The sequence below is a fragment of the Tyto alba genome, unplaced genomic scaffold, assembly GCF_018691265.1.
Source record: "Tyto alba isolate M040663 unplaced genomic scaffold, T.alba_DEE_v4.0 Super-Scaffold_40, whole genome shotgun sequence".
In the NCBI taxonomy this organism is placed as follows: domain Eukaryota; kingdom Metazoa; phylum Chordata; class Aves; order Strigiformes; family Tytonidae; genus Tyto; species Tyto alba.
In genome coordinates, this window is record NW_024881316.1 from 6995746 (window position 1) to 7009704 (window position 13959).

Consider the following 13959-nt stretch of genomic DNA (forward strand, 5'->3'; position numbering starts at 1 on the left):
CAATCATTTTTTCTTTCCCCTACTGTCAGACAATGAATCAGTATTTATTGCAATTCCTTTTCATTTAGACCTCAGAATTCCATTTTCATTTGATTAAATAATGCTTGAAAGTGGCTCAGAAGAAACTAAGAAATAGCACAACCTGTAACTTATGTAGAATTGGGAAACATTCCTGTTGTATGAGAGAGATATTTTGGATGTTAATGAAATAATGCACTTTCCAATATGTCATTGTGGCTATATTATTTAACTGAAAAAAAAAAAAAAAAAACAACCAAAACCAGAGGAAATACTTGTACATAAAATGCAATTTCAAAAATAATGCTTCTCTGAATAATTGTATTGCATATTCTCTTCCAGGTTAGACCTTCTGAGGCTCTTGCTAGTCACCATTATCCCTGTACCTGCATTAAGGAATTATGGGTTCTACTTATTCAGCTGCTGGACCACAGAAATAAAGGGTCTCACACAGAGGTACTATAAGAATACTGTTACATATGCACTTATGTTACATATGCACTACAGTTGCCAAATATTCCCAGATTGCTGTGAATGCACTGGTTTACATATCTGATGATAGAACTGAACTTCATATTTGCTTTAGGAGGACTGCATGCGAACTGTGGTGCTTTAGGCTGCCGTCTGGAATGTGCATCAAATCCTGACTCTAGGTTTGCAGTGTACTGTTTGGTTATGACCTAAGACACTGATGAGGAGTATTCCTTGTGCTACAGAAAGCAAAGCAAAGGAACAGACTGTGAAGGTTGTATGGTAGAACAAAAGAAAAGAAACCATCTTTGCCCATTTAAAAAAAAAAAAAATATTATTTGCAGTTTGTGTTCTGTCATGCAGTGATTCATCTCCAAGCATTAGAAACATGGGTACACTCAGACCAATTGATCCATCTAGTCCGTGTTTCTGTCTTTGACACCCATACCTGTATAAGAACAAACTGGGGTTTGGTTTTGAATCTTGCAGTTGCTGATTTCTTTTGATGCTGCGTTATACTTTTATTGGAAGAGGCAATCACTACCTGTTGTCCTTCCTTATACCAGTATGACTTTATATGCCTCTTCAGGTTTTTTTTCTATCTCCTACCTTCTGCTTTTTTCTAGGCTGAAGAGTCTTACTGTATTCAGTCATTTTTTTCACAGGCACCATTCTCTACCAGTGGTCATCTTTGTCACCCTTATCTGAACCTTTTTCCATACTACTACAACCTATTTCAGATGGCAGAGTACCAGGATTGCATGCAGTATTCCAAGTATGAGTTAGGTGGCCAGATGATTTTATACATTGTATAATGATGTTCTCTATTTTGTTCTTTTCCTTTGCTAGTATTTTCTAGTGTTTTGAGTTTTCTTTCTTGACTGCTGGTTAGAACTGAGCTATGTTTCTCTGAATGAATATTAAGTGTAAAAAATCCTTTTAAAGTTTTCTGAAATAATCTTTATAAAAAACAAAGCTACTGTCTGTGCAATGAATACTGTTCACTTAGTATAGAATTAAGTACTTCTCAGTACAGTTTCTGTATAATTAGGCAAGATAGGCACAGGCTGTAAGAAGTAGTAATATTTTGGTATAGACAGGGATCTGAGCCAAAGAGAATTAATCAGTTTGTCAGCTCAGGACAGTATTGTAGAGAAAATTGTTAACATAGGCTTTGTTATTCAACACAGTTCAAATGTACTTTTGCATTTTCTACAGTGTTTCTGGAGCTTGGTGAACAAAACTCTGAAGAATATCTTTGAAAAGCCAAGTAGTTCTGAAAGGATGTCTGGTATTGAAACAATTCAGTGTAAAGACCCCTTGAGTTTTAGCTGGTGGATTATTACTCATCTGGCATCACTCTACCAGTTTGACCGGAATGGAAATCTGGATGAAAAGGTAGGTATGCTTTTTTCTAAATACCTGGAAGTTATTAGAATTTATTTAGGTCTCTAACTTTTCTTGGCTGTTTTTGTTGACAGAGAACAATTCATGTTGTGATACAGAAATTTTCACAGTCCTTAAAAAGAAAAAGGTCCTTTAAGGTTGGTGGTGTTGAGGTGTGCTTTGTACAAGTCAGTAAACATTCCAGGAGCCCCTGACATATTCATGTTATACACCAGATATACAATAGATTACTGTATTAAGGAAATTTGAAATATCCCAACTAGTTAGTAGTACATATACATAATGATGTAGCATATGTTTTAAAACTGTCTGCCTATAGCATAAATGCTTCACTTGGTTTGTTGTTTTAGGAACTGAACACATTAGACTGTACTGTGTGAAGTCTAAACCTCAAACATTGACTGTAATTGTTAATGCCAGTTCTTTTTAAAAAAGTAGTAGTTCTGCTCTGGATAAATTCCAGTCTGTCTAATTGCATTCCCTTTGCATCACAGCAATGGCATAATAAGGTACATATATATTTGTGTACACAGCTTAATTCTCTGTGTTGGTGTGGTACCAATAGACACTGTCTAATAACTGTGGAATTCAAGCTTCACTTCAGGAAGTTCTGGCAGTAAGTTAAAGACATTTTCTTTTAGAAGTTAGCCTTAGATTTTCCTACTGGCTAGAGCAGGCTAGTACCCAATTAATCAGGTTCTTTTCCCTCACCATGAGATTCACAGACCTTACTGTGCATTCTGTAAGTAGTGGCCTAGATAAGACCTGCACATGCTGTTCCTACACCTATAAGATGGATGTAGGGCCATACTTGCTATGGATGCATCAAATTCCTTCATGGACCTCACTGCAGTTTTCTGCAGTTCTGGGGTCATTTAAACCTTGACCCTTCTTTCAGTTTCTTACTCTGAGATTCATCCTCCCTAGTTTTAAGTTTCTAATCGTTAATTGGTAAGGAAATAGCCACTTGCTGAGGCAATTCATCCGTTGTCAGACGTATGAAAGCTGCCAATTTTTCTTAATCGACTGTAGAGGGAGCTGACTGGAAGCCAAAGGGAGAGCTGAAGACCCAGAAACCTATTTTTTGTGCTTTTTTTTTTTGTCTGGTAGTGGTTTTGGCACTAGGGATAATCAGATCATGCCATCTTCTGTCATCTGTCCTTCCATTCTTTTATCCTTTGCCTTACTGTAGTTGTGTGTGTGTGTTTCGGGATTTTTTACATTTCAGCTGTTTTTTTTTTTTTACATTTCAGCTGGATTGCTTATATTCCCTAGTTTGCCAAGTATCAGCTATATATGGCTCTTCCACAAATTTGACTTAATTGCCCTTTCTTGTGAAGTGTTTATTATTTGTAATTTAATAGTGTGTATTAAAATTTGCAAGGTCATACCCTTTTTCTGTTAAAATCTTTACCATGATTTCCCCAACCTGACTTAGGATGAAAGGTTAAAACCTTGAAACATGTCTGTGAACTGCAGATCTGTAAAGAGGGAAGAGTCTGATCACATCAGTTGATCGGTGTATTTTGATAACTTAAAATCCCACCTCTTCATCTTTAGATCTTTGAAAGTGCTAGTGTATAAGCAGGGGAGAAATGAAAAATGTTGAACTTCAGTGAATGCTTTTAATCCTAAGTAAAATTAGACTTTCTAATAAAAGGAAGAATTACTTTCATTAATTCTTATCTTACAAATTCCCTGATTTGTCAAAAAAAAAAGAGAGGAAGGGAATGTGTGCTAACTCAGTGCTTGAATACTTAGCTGAAAAACTCATGACCATTTGTGGTGACTAGAGGACTTGATGAATGTAGGTTGCTTATGGTTCTGTTGCTTGGGGGTTGGCAGACCCTTTAGGATCCCATGGCAGGCTGCTCGTTATCCTGTGGTTCAGTCTTTCTAATAATACCATGGCAAAATGAAGCAACTTCTTACACATTCATATAGTGTAAAATTGCAGACCATATATGATTGTTACACTGAAGGTTGTCTCAAGCTTCCCTTGCTTTTTCCCCATTACTACAGTAGTGGAAGAGGACCACAGTCCATAGTGTATTTCAGAGGGGCATTGGGAGGATAGAATTACTACTCTCCCTGCTTATTAGAGGAACGTAGAGAGAAAAGGTTATTCCCAGGTTGAATATAGAAACCAGTGTGACGCAGACAATTATCCTGGGTTTCTTATATTTTATGCTCCAATCAAAATACAGTGATACTATTTACTTTGATCACTGGATTTTTTTCCTGTCTCTCGTACTGGTACGCCCTATGTATTTAGCCCCGTGAGAGATAATTTTTTGCCCCAGGCACTTTGTTGTTTAAATAAGCCAAACAGATGTAGAATGAAAAAAAGGATTCCTGTTGTTCTTACTTTAAAGTAGGAATCTGAGACACAGTGACAGGAAGTGACTTGCCTGAGATTAAATAATACTTTTTCCTTAGAGCCTGCCTGGGAGAAGATTTCCAAGTCTTGATTTGTAAATCATGAGACCATCCTGTGCAGGTTCCTCTTGATGCTTCCAGTGGTCTTTATGTTCAGACTGTTAGCCGTGCTTCACGTTTTTCTGAGTGTGGCTCTGAGTTTGTCCAGGGATCCCTGTTCTCTAAAGTGCCATGGGTGCTTACAAAAAAACCTGTCCGTAACAACAGTGCCTTTTCACACACCACAAGAATGTAATCTGTCACAGATAGTTGATGGTAACCATTTTTCTAGGTTCCACCCCTCCTCTTGAATTTGAACATTATGAGATGAAATAGTCCATGATATAAATTTGTGAAGTCAGTGGAATTACATCAGGGCTCAGTGTAGTCCTGTTTTGTTGGTTAAACATCTGATGAGATAGCTTCATGACACATGCTTTCTTTTAATTAACTGTGATCAGAGATGGGAGGGTGATGTGTCATGATGATGGTTATTCATGTGCTCTGTAGCAAAAATTGCCTCTAAGCCTATGTCATCTGTGGAAGATTTTCAATTTTTTAATGTGGTCTGCATGGCCTTGAGGTTATTATGAAAGCTTTTAAAATTCTAAATAGGTTTCAGACTTGCTTCTTTTTATTTTTTCCCCTTTAGCTCATATAACGTAATTTCAAATATGCAGTGATTCATATATATTGAATATATTTCATACACATGAAAACATTTTTTTTAAACTAGAAGATTTTGGCCAAGTTTCTTAGAGACTCTGTTCTGAAGGATGTACAGTACATGTCTCTTTCCATAACTCCCTATTCAGGTCCCACTTCACTCTTCTGAAAAGCAGGATTTGTACATTTAAAAACCAAATGGGAACTAATGAGAAAATTTGCTACTTCTGAACATTGCAGGGGTCAATTTCAATATACTGTGGGCTAGGAAATATAGGCAGAATTATTTGGGGTCAAGAATTTCTTGTCTTTTAAATAGAATAATCTGAAATGACTATGTGGCAAAATATTCAAGCTTGGACTTCCAGCTGAAAAGCCTAGTATGACTCTTCCAGGTAGTTAGCTGTTAGTCTTTGCAAAAGTTTCTTCCTGCAAACCCAGAGGGACTCAGCTCAAGTGTTTGTTTTTAGCAGCACTTTTATGCACTGTAAGGTCTCCAGGTTCTGTTGATTTTAGGACTCTTTGGGGGTAGAGGAAGGATGTTGTAAGCCATCAGTTTTGGAGTAAGAGGTGTTGATTCTACGTGTTCTCTGACAAGGATGGATTGTAAACAGTTGCCATGCCATATTGTCAGTGTAGCAGGGAATACTGTTAGGATGTCAATCTAGTGGGATTTGAATGAAACAAGTCTGTTAAAAGATAGAGACAATTGTGGAAAAAACAAAACAAAACAAAACAAAAAAAAAACCACAAAGTGCGGCAGGTGGTTGGTGTCACTCTTTCCTGAGTTTGGACTGAACCTGGATGCATTCTTGTAATCAATTCCAGTTGGTGTCAGAAGTTTGCCCTAGATTACTCCAGGATCTTGTAAGGTGATCTGCATACTGCAGATGAGCTGGAATTTTGGCAATAACTGCCTTTTGTATAAATCGTGTGTCCTTGGATTATGGGAGTGCTAAAAGCATGTTCTGAGCAGGCTGATCCAGACATTCAGAGGTCTCATATCCATTTAGCATGGCACTGTAATATCTACTCATGTCTGATAAATCTGTTTTTTTGAGCAGTTGATTAGCTTTACTTGGAGTCTGCAGTAGGACCATGCCAATGTGTAAGTATTCACATAACATCAAGCTCTAAAATACAGCAGTCAAAATGAAAATACTATATAAATACTAAGCAGAACTGTCTGCGAGTGCTGATTTGTATACTTCCTGGATTTTACTCATTATTGAAGTGCTTCCTTTACTCCTTGGCTACTTTTTGGAGCAGTGGCCTGTCCTTCTGACAGGATGCTAGCTCTGGTTTCATGATACAAACGCTCTGGCATCAGTAACAGCTTAAGAAGTCCTGTTTACCACCCTAGGCATTATATGCTCTCTGCTGTTCTGGCACAATTATTTGCGTCCCTATTCTATGACCTAGGTTAGGTCTTCCTCACTTTTTCATTCTTTCTTTCTCTTCTAAAGCTCTGGGTCAGTTCACTGATCTAGTTCACACTGTGTCCCACAAACAGAAGTACCAGAACAAGTGAGCAGTGGCATGCTACACCTGAGAGGGCAGGAAGAACAGCTGGCAGGATGAGGAGGAAGCAGTGGGAACTCCTTAACTGATACTGCTCAAGTTCCTGAATTGTGAAATTGCAGCTTTAGTATAACTTTCTGCAGATCTGTCCATTCATATTTGTTCCATAAACAATCTATATACTGCAACTTGCTACCATTGGCAGTCTTTCAGAATTCTCTTTTTCTTCTCTTGCAAAAATGTAAAGACACCAAGTAGTCAAATTGTGTTACATTAGTATTAGTGCATCTTTTTAAAGAGCTCATCTTTAAGATTCTCTCGGTCCTCTCTGGAGTTCTGTGTGGAATTGTCACCGAGCCACAGCATTAAGTAGTCAGTAGCAGGAGGGGATGGGGGCACAATGGTGGTGCTGCTGGAAAGTAGTTATATTTCAGTTACCAAAGCATAAGCTGCTCTTTATTGTAAGCCCTATACAGACTTTTAAAGGACAGTTATCTGCAGAATAATTTACAAGGCTTAACAGTTGTGATAGTGGAAGGAATGGGTAAGGCAGGACAATGATAAAAATACTGTGTTCACACCTCGAGTTATCTACACAAACTATATACATAACTGAGTGTAAGAGATAATTTTTGGACCTCCTAGAATTGTAAGTATGGTGAGTTGGTTGCCTTTTTTCTTTCCTGGGAAATAGCCTTAGTTGCCTAACCTTCTACCCTTTTCTTTCCCACTTTGCCTAAATATATTTTTTCTCTTCCTTTCTAATATACTTTGCCATGCAACTCCTTTACTTCACTGGCATGGTCTAGTTGATTCAGATGGGTAGTCATCTGTCTTTCCAAGCTAAAGAACGTGAATTATGAGCCATAGTTGACCTACTCTGTATTTTTTGCTATCTATATAGGCCATTATTATCTGGCTAACTCCTTACCAAATTGGCCAAAACAATCCTTAATGTTTGGCCTGGGAAAAATTAGTTATAAATGAGGGTTTTATTGAAAAGGAGGAAGCAAGAAAAGGTGAAATTGTATGCTTTTTTCCTTCCTACCTCTTATAGCTTCTTTTATACAGAATGTTAAGGAAAGAAATTGTAAAACATACTTGTACTAATCAAAAATGCCTGGATACTTTGCTGTTTTACTAAAAGTGAAGTTTGATATTGTAAATGAGTCACTTAAACCAGTTTAAATTGCGTACTTTTTATTTTTGGCCCTTTATTTGTTTTTGAGACCCTAATTTTTAGGACAGATAACAGTTACATTCATAAAACGAAATAGCTGTTTTCAGTGATGACTATAATATGCTATCATGAAAGTAAATACTTCTGGAAATATCTTGCTTGCTTATTTTCATGTTATTACATAATGATTCCTGTGAGGAATACAAATGCTATTTCATGCTGATAATCATTATTTTTTAGAAACAGAAGGAATCCAACTGGACATTTGTGGAAGAACTCCTTAAAAAATCCACTGATGCTCAAGTAAGTGTCTAAATGAAGAAATAATGAACAAGGAAATAGTCGGGGATGCTTTCAAGAAAAGACAGTACATGAAAAAGTCCAGCTAACAAGTATATTTTTGGAATTCTAGTGTTTTTATCACAGGTAAATGAATATCCTTGACATAACTGAGCTACAGCAGTATACAGTTCCCTCCTTGTTAGCAGTTACACTTGCTTTAAAGTAGTTGTGCTAAATTGTCAGATAAAGGAAAAAGATAATTATCCTGGAAGGGTAGGCATATGGCTACTCAGACAAGATATATTCAGAGTAAGAACTGGATGCTTAGAAAATGTAAACCAGATACTGAATGTAAGGATATCAAGTTGAGAAGACATGATGAGGGAGATAGCTGCATTGAAAATTCACCCATATCCTCATCACAGCAGGAAGGTGACTTGCCTTGCTGAGCAATTTGTCTTACAGGCTTGAATCAAACTCTTACTGATAAGGTTCTAGTTTCTGAGTACTCATTTCATACCTTATCATTTTTCTTTCTGCAGAACTGTTAATGCAGTGCTTCATGGCCTAGAGGTCAGAACTGACCTCCTTTTAAAATGCTCTTAAATATGCTGTTCATCACATTTTTAAATATGTTACGTTGTAGTTCTTTACGTTTGTTCTGAAGTTGCATGGTACAAATTGCAAACGCTGGATTAGCAACACCTATAAAAATAACTAATTTGTGTATGCTAAGACAAGAATAAACATACTTGGATTTTTTTTTGTCTCAGATGAAGTAAAATCCTGTGAAGTTCTGTTGTTGAAAGCAGAAGAGGGAATCAGTTGGGTTTTTTTATAACTGCTTTGCTCGTGCAGTAGCAGCAGCTGTGGTTGAAGCTGGAGTACAGAACAATACTCGTTACCACCACAGTTTTTACAAAAAGATATTTTGTAGTTGTTAGGATAGTTGAAATAATATGTGGAGTATTAGAAAGTTGAAAAATCAAGTTGTACATAAACATTTATGTAGTCTTCCAACTTAAAATGCTAACTTTTTGAATGATTTCACATTACATAAATGAATTCCCACACTGTGCATATACATTAAAACTATAGTGATGACATATTGGATGCTTGCTATTCTGTGAGAGACACTGGAGAGATTTAGATAAGAGGCTCTAAGAACTGAGTAGCTTTAGTTACTCTTCTGTGTTGCATCTTCTGTATGTCAGCAACCTGAGAAACAGTAAGAGGACACTTGTATTTACATTTTCTTCAGAGATTACTCTGAAGTTGATTATATGTTAAAATGTACAGCTTTTTGATGCTTCTTTTAAACAAGTATTGAATTGTAGAAAGCTTAAAAAGGTAGCTAGGTGGCCAAGTTCAGAAGAGTTGAATGACTCAATTGTGATGCAGTAATGAGGCAAATACCTCTTAATTTCCGAAGGCAACCACTGTTAGAATTAAAACAAACCCTCATTTGCCAAGGATATGTTTGCAGCTATTACCAACCACCTAAGGAACCATCTAGTTTATTTCCTTTTTTTTTTTCATTTGTTTATTATTTTTTCTTGCATTATGAAGTTAGCTGCTTGTAAGAAATGCTCCTCAAAGAGTGTCGTGGTTTGAGCCTGGTCGGCAGCTAAACACCACGCAACCACTCTCTCCCTCTTCTCTTCTGGCAATGAGAAGGGACAGATGAGCCAGGATTGGGGTTCGAGATAGGACCAGGAGGGGAAATCACCCTTTATCGTCACGAGAAAAAGGCAGACTCGTTAGGGGAAGAAAAAAAGAACATATATTTATTACAGACACTAACAACACATAACAGAGTAGGACAGTGAGAAGCATTGCCACATCTTGAGAACACCTTCCCCCCACCCCTCCCTTCTTCCCGGGCTCAGCTCTGCTTCCGATATCTCTACCTCCTCCCCCAGTGGCGCAGGGGCAGGGAATGGGGGGTGCAGTCAGCGCTGCCACTTCTTCCATCTTCGGTGAGGGGAGCTTCTGGAACTTGGTCCCCTTCTCACGGGAGACAGTCTTCCACAAACCCTCTCCAATGTGAGTCCCTCCCATGGGCTGCAGCATTTCCTTACACTGCCTTGTTGTGGGTCACCAACTTCCTCCGACTGGATTCCCTCCCACGGCTGCAGCCCTTCCCGAGCTGCTCCGGCGTGGGACTCCCCCGCATGCTGCAATCCTCCCAGCACTGAATTACAGCAGTGGGGCTACCTTTTCCCACAAGACTCCCGGCCTTCTTCTGGCATAGCACTTTGATCATCCATGCAAAAACCACAGGCCATAAATCAGTGTCTGCTTCACTGTAGATCTTTGGGGGGGCGCCCATCCTGCCGTCTCACCACAGGACACAGAGGGGTCTCTGCTCCGGCACACCTCCCCCCTCCTTTCTTCCTCTGTTCCTCCACTGACCTTGGTGTTCACGCAGCTGCCACAACTCCACACAATTCTGACTGCTCATAACCACGTCCCTTGTTAAATACATTAACGCAGAGGCGCAGCTGATTGGCTCAGTTTTGGTGCAGAGGTGGAGCTGACATGGAGCTGGGGGAGCTTCGAGAAGCTTCTCACAGGGGGCCGCCCCGATAGCCCCCTCCCCTGCCACCAAAGAATCCCCACCACTCACTCAAACCCAGGGCAGAGAGCATTAGTCCCTATATGTGCATTCACGAATGCATGTATTATTTTTAGTAAAAAATGCATCCAGCTTCCTATCGCTGCACACCAGCCTTCTTGACAGTGTCTAGGAAGGAGATTTTCTTTTATCAGTAGACAAGTCCATCTCCTCTGTTGATCTGTCACCTTCGTGTGACCACTTTTACCTTATCTTTTTGCATCTCTGAGTATTTTTGAGACCAGAAAATGGGGGAATGAGGAGCACAATGAGATATCACAAAGTCAGTCATGAAATGGAACATGGAGAAGCAGGAAAAGGGAGAACAGTGCTCTTTGAATGAACAGCAGAACATCATTGATGATGCTGCCCACTAACATTTGGCTTGAGTTTGTTAGTAAGTCTTACCAGAGTCATCCTTTTCAGCATATACCCTCTGTTATCTATACTAGAGATGCAAAATAATAGCTGTTAGCAAAATAAATTAGAAACATTAGTGCCAAATCAGTTATGCAAGAGAGGGCAGGAATCGATGGTTAGAAACTTCATTTTTAAGTATATAGAGCTTAAAAACTGATCATGTTTAGTATATAGTGTGCCCATCAACCTCATAATCCACCTGTGCTTGTTGCTCCCTAACTTCTAAAGCTTGTAGACCATATGTGTTCCGGAGAATGGGAATAAACAAAGGGGGGGTAGGAAATGGAGATGAATTCAAGTATGCATAGTTTTGTGTGTTCAAAAGTATCTGAAAAAGGTGCAGATCATACATTTGTAATTAAATTGATAATCTCCTACTAGTAACTTAATTTCTCATCATGTGAGCTTCAATTTCTATGTGGTAAAAAGATGATTCACTAGGCACTGTTGCAGACATGGATTCTGAGGGAAAGGAAGCATTGGAAAAGTAGAGAAAAGAATGATAATATTCAATGAATCAGCAGATTCGTTCTTAACATTGATAGGACAGCTAAGTATTGGGATGCAAAAATAACATAACAAAAAGGGTACCGTGGCAGCATTTCTGTAGTTTAAGTAGAACTGGTGAGTTTGGTGATCCTTAGCATAGAGAGGGCAGCACTTGTGGGGCAGCAGAGAGCATGGTCCACCTTCATCCAGCATATGACTGATTTTGGGGGTGATAAAGGCTTCCTGAGGAAGGTGTCCCATGTCCAGGTGAAAGTGGCAGAGGGGTGCTGCAGTGCCACGTCTCCACGTGAGAGCTCCTTTGTAAAGTTATAGTCAGCCTGTTTCTGAGCAGGAAGATGTGAAGATGCTGTTCAGGTCAGGGACGAATGGAGATGGGAAACAAAAGTACTGTATTTATGAGCTGTAAATGAAGGTAGGAGCAACAATGACTGGGCAAGCGCAGAGCGCTTCTTCCTTGGATATGTCCTTTCAGCTTCAAACAGTTGATAAGCTGGTGAGTTCTTCAGCCAGAAACTGCTCTCTATTTTTTTTATAATTCTTGATGGATAGGGTTGAAGGCAATTGCTTGTGTGAAAGACCTCCCATCTGTGTTGCAAATAAAGGACATTTACAGGGAAACTATTTACATGAGGTATTCCCTACTTCTGTTGTAATTTGGAGTTCTGTTACTGGGCTAATGACAAAAGTAGAGCTGGTTTACAATCCTATTTGTACTACAGAATAAAAACTGTTGTACTAGGAATATTAACATAGCTGTATTTGTATACCAGGCAACATCAAACTGACTAAATTTATGGGTTGTCAGTATAAGATGAGTTTGTGTTCAGAAAGTTTTATTGTGAGAATCAAAAGCTTTTTTGTTTGTAAGAACTCATAGCAGTCTGTCTTATTAACCTTCTCTCATTTTAGAAAATAAATGCTTGATATTTCATTTCTGCTTCAATTTTGTTATACCTTCACTATATTTTTTGTTTAATTTTGCTCTAAAAGAGATACAGAAGTATTTGTTGGAGTTCTAGGAAACCAATTTTGTTATTGCAGTAGGAGGTCATAAGAGAAAAATGTTGTGTTTAGATAGTACTATCATTTTGATAGTATCTGGTGTTCCTTCCTTCTGCGATAAATTAAAAGCTGGCTACCTCAAGAGTTCTGATAGTATTTCCAGCAGTGCAAGAGACCATTTTAAGCAAAAGAGCAATGAGAGAATCCATTAATCCCAGGGATATTTGAAGTCTAGAGAACTCTTTCATATTAAATTTGAGATAAATCCTTCAGTACTATCTTGGTTTTGGAAACTGCTCTAAAACTGTTGTTGGACAGATAAATAATGTTTGAAATTGGAGCTGCTTAAAATACTATGTCTACTGTTGAATTAATTTAACTGAAGTGGTCATTGTTTGTTAAATTAGATGCTAAATATAATCCTACTCACAAAGTACAGCTTTAAGATTAAGTGTTCTCTTTCTAAAAGGTATTTGTTTTGGGTTGGGTTTTTTTTACATCTTTTGTAACTGGGTAGATCTCTAGAGAAGTAGATATGTTCAGCTGCAGTTTTTTGTTTTATATCAAGACTTTTGCTTTTATTAATTAAAAAAATAGCAGCTGTTGAAAATGGCTGTGGTTCTGTCCCTTGTTTTTTTGTATAAGAATGTTGTTTTGGGAAGACTACTGATTTAGTAGTTACACTTATGCCATATATAAAAACAATACTTTTCAGGATCACCTTTCATTTGTAGGATTTTTTATTATATTTGAACTATTATTATGTACATTTTTTAATGAGTTTCTCTTCAAGAGTTTCTCTTCTATTTCAGTGTTGTTCTTATTTTGTTACACATAATGTATTGAATATATAATTTTCTATGACAATTGAAAATGCCTTTTCACTTTTCAAGTTTTAGAAATATACCACTTCAGAAGCCATATGCCCTACATTAATTGTTCATGGGAAGGCAGGCATGATTAGAAGTTATTGTGAATGATTGGTGCAGTTGTTTACAGTTTTCTGATAAAGTGTAGCAAATAATGTTTTCCACATGGATACATAGCCAGGTAGACTTAAGTTAATGAATTATAACTCATTTGTGTAGCATTTAAAACAGGAAAAAAAAAAAAAGCAGCTCTGAGACATAGTAAACCATAAGAAGTAGCATTGTGGATAAGAGCATAAATCCTGCTCTTCCAGTAACAGGTACTTAGTGAAAGACTATTATAAAACAACAAACAACCAATCCCTCAAAACAAACAAACAAAAAACCCAACAAAACCGAACACACCTGCCATCAGTGATTTTTTTATTATTATTTTTTAAATTTTTTTTTTATAATTTAAGTGTTTTCTTAGCTGGATGAGCTTGGGACATAATTCAGGACCTAGCACTGTAATTAGAACTGGAGGGGATAACTTCCCAATATTTATCTGAGACATGGCTTCCTTCATTCCCCTTCTA

The 13959-nt window shown here is 37.9% G+C and overlaps 1 protein-coding gene across 1 annotated transcript in view; it reads left to right on the forward strand.

Moving 5' to 3' along the window:
* Positions 1 to 13959, forward strand: part of MMS22L (MMS22 like, DNA repair protein) — a 95794-nt gene that overhangs the window by 17060 nt on the left and 64775 nt on the right. Inside the window, exons 9-11 of the mRNA XM_042802908.1 lie at positions 361 to 474; positions 1708 to 1887; positions 7922 to 7984. Coding sequence (XP_042658842.1) covers positions 361 to 474; positions 1708 to 1887; positions 7922 to 7984 — 357 coding nt within the window. The remainder of the gene's footprint in view (positions 1 to 360; positions 475 to 1707; positions 1888 to 7921; positions 7985 to 13959) is intronic.